Here is a 3,028-nt window from a genome sequence, read left to right on the forward strand (position 1 = left end):
TAATAATTCGTTACACTTTCCTCTAACAATGCATTACGTACTTGCCTAATCATCAAAAGAGGAGGAATGCCTTAATGCTGCTATTCCTTCAAGTTACAAAGCGTTAAGAAAAGGAGCGACTCCTCTCATACCTCTGCTGCCTACTGGAATTTAAACTCTAGAGATGTAGTTAGTCATGCATTACTCGTAGCCAACTCACCTGAAGCAATTTAGTTAGGTTTTCATATAGAGTAAAAGTAAGATAGAACAAATTGAATTGGAAATGTTCACTAAAATTGTGAGAGATAGAGTAATTCAAACGCACGAGAAGCCAATTCTTGATACTAATGAAATAGCAGAATCATTATATTACATGATGTACAGGAACATCAATGGCAAACAACCTTGTACGCATTACATAAGCATTAATGTGCTAGCACCAAGCTCATGCAGTGGCAACTTCCCAGCACACACTAGTATGATACATAGACTCATGACTGGTTAAAAGCAACCTAAAGCCAAGTGACTGCAAACACAAAAAAAACCACAATTTTGCAAGAAAAAAAGAACATCAGACAGAAGCAATCAAGGGACATGACGTGGACCTAAAGGCTAAAGTTCAACTTCAACCTAGTGATTACCGCCTTATTGCATGTCCCTAACTTCAAACTCATCACGATTCTTGACGACAATATCATACATATGCATGGACTTGAACTTTCTAAAGTCCTTGGGAAGAGAGATGAGGTCAATAGTTGATCTCTTATGGAACTGAAGGAGGTCAGGATCATCATAGTATCTCTCCCATCCCAGAGATTGCAGCTTGCTCTCGAGGACAGAATACGATGTTATGACTTCATTACTTGCCAGATGGACGAGCACTTTGCGACGAGAACTAGAACCTTGATACTCACCAGGATTCTCCACCAGACGGACAACACCATTGCTGAAAACCCACACCCCCGACATTTTTAAAGTAGATATATGTTGTTCGGGAGAGTTATGCGTAAATGCTCAAGAAAGAGGTGGCTAGCTTGGATATGAACTCAAGAAAGAGGTTAGCGGGGTTTATATAGAGGTTGCTGGATGGCATGATACGCTACGCTAACTTGATAGTATTATGGTGGTGATATCACATGGATTGAGGGTTCCATCGCTTGATTACTGAAGTGTCTTGGAAAGTTCACTTCAATACATAGTCATAACACTGTAAATTAAGAATATCTTTTAGTGACTTTAACCAATTTTGCTTTTAAAAACTAATGGTGATTATATATGATTCAACTACACATGACTCGAAATGAATCATTTGTCTTTTTTTCATATGTGTCATCTCAGGTACGCTTTCTTTGTATGCCTTTATAGTAGTAACTTATCGATCTCAAGATGGATATTTGATAGAATTAGCCTTTGTAAGAGCAGAAACTAGATAAAATTTGAGAGGAAATTGAAAAGCAGACATGAAGTTGATAAATTAGTTAGCTCTTCCTAGGGAAATGTTTGTTTTTTATTGATAAATTAGTTAGTTAAAATTGAAAAGATAGTGTGCTGCACATGTGACACACTTTTTTCAATTTTAGGTTAGAAAAGGCTCATACCCTGTTTTTGTCACCGTGAACAAAACATGGAGCTAGCAGCCTTCGAGTGCAAAATGGTGGCTAACTTCAATATTCAATTCATGCCTGGTGGAAGATGAGTCAATAGTTAGTTCTTAGAAGACTTTTTAGGCTAGATGTTGGTAATTCATAGATTAAACAAAAATTTCCAACAGACACTCGGCCTTCAAATGTCAAACTACACAAGTTTAAACTTGCAATGGGACTTAAAAGACGCTGAAAGTCTCTGAAATTATTGAGCAAGTTTATGTTCTTCTTTGAACTTAAAAGACGCGGATTTGATTTGAAAATGTTCTAAGATTTGTCTATTAGAACTTATACGCAACTGCGAACCACTCTTGCAAAAACATGAGACAGAAATTAACAATAATTATCCTCTTAATGATGATGGTGCACTATAAATGAAAATCGGATAATGTAGAAATGGTGCTGTATGTGTAATGAAGATTATTCTTGACATTAAATGTGGATGAGAAAACATTCACGCAATGACTGACCTATGCATGGCCTTAAATGACAAAACTTTGCTGTCATAATCAAACTCATTAAAGACAAATGAAGATCTCTCATGCCCCATTCTTTGTGGATAGGGTGCATGGGAATAAAAAAGCTTCTTGCTCTGCTCGATCCCACCATTTCAGCATTGCATGAGTTCAAGTCATCTTTATGCCCAAAAGATAGCTACGTAAGGAGTCTGAGAGACATAGGGAAAGGAGAAGAGCATGTCATAGTAGCTAGCCCATTCAAATGAGGAATGGGATTGTAGCCTTTAAGGCTGACAAGAATAGGAAAGATCTTCCAACATTTTCTTGATCTCATAGGAGCAGTACTCATCTTTTCTTTTTGCTAGCATTAGACACGTGGTGATAAGCCTCTTATCTACTCCCTCCAGTACTACAAGTCAAATTGGCTTAGTATGAATGCATTTTATCAGTTCCATTGTTTGATCGGAGCAGATAGCTAGGGACCTCCAGATTATGATCTCCTATAACTTTTGAAGCACATGTTGCTTGGATTCTTCCAGTATGGCTGCTCCTTCCATACTTCTTGTTGAAATTATTCCTATAGGAGATGGGCAACTCCTCTTGTTATTTTGGACCCTCATCTCCTTTTGCAGAAACTGCTAAATGATCCTACAATCTATGGAATCTGAAAGCATTTGGCTTTTTGGTAGAGTTTCACCACATATTACTTTAGCTTTCATTGGTTTATCAGCAACTATGTGCTGTCAAAGTAAGCATTGGCTATCCTAAAGAACTAGACTGTTTTTTCTTTAAAAATGAGGAAAGCGATGAGAACAAAAGTGTTTAAGTATTAATTTTTCTGATCATTATAACAGGAGATATTAATACGATCCATTGAACTTAAAAATAAAGTTTTGGACCATCCTCACGAAAACAAATAAAAAGTATATAGCTACATAACTAATACTA

The 3,028-nt window shown here is 36.9% G+C and overlaps 1 protein-coding gene across 1 annotated transcript; it reads right to left on the reverse strand.

The window, feature by feature from the left end:
• Positions 1-624: 624 nt before the first annotated feature.
• LOC113759241 (flowering-promoting factor 1-like) lies at positions 625-948 on the reverse strand. The gene has a single exon (XM_027301808.1). It carries the CDS (start codon positions 946-948, stop codon positions 625-627), a length of 324 nt encoding a protein of 107 aa, XP_027157609.1.
• Positions 949-3,028: the final 2,080 nt, after the last annotated feature.

The sequence above is a fragment of the Coffea eugenioides genome, chromosome 2 (assembly GCF_003713205.1).
Source record: "Coffea eugenioides isolate CCC68of chromosome 2, Ceug_1.0, whole genome shotgun sequence".
NCBI lineage: Eukaryota > Viridiplantae > Streptophyta > Magnoliopsida > Gentianales > Rubiaceae > Coffea > Coffea eugenioides.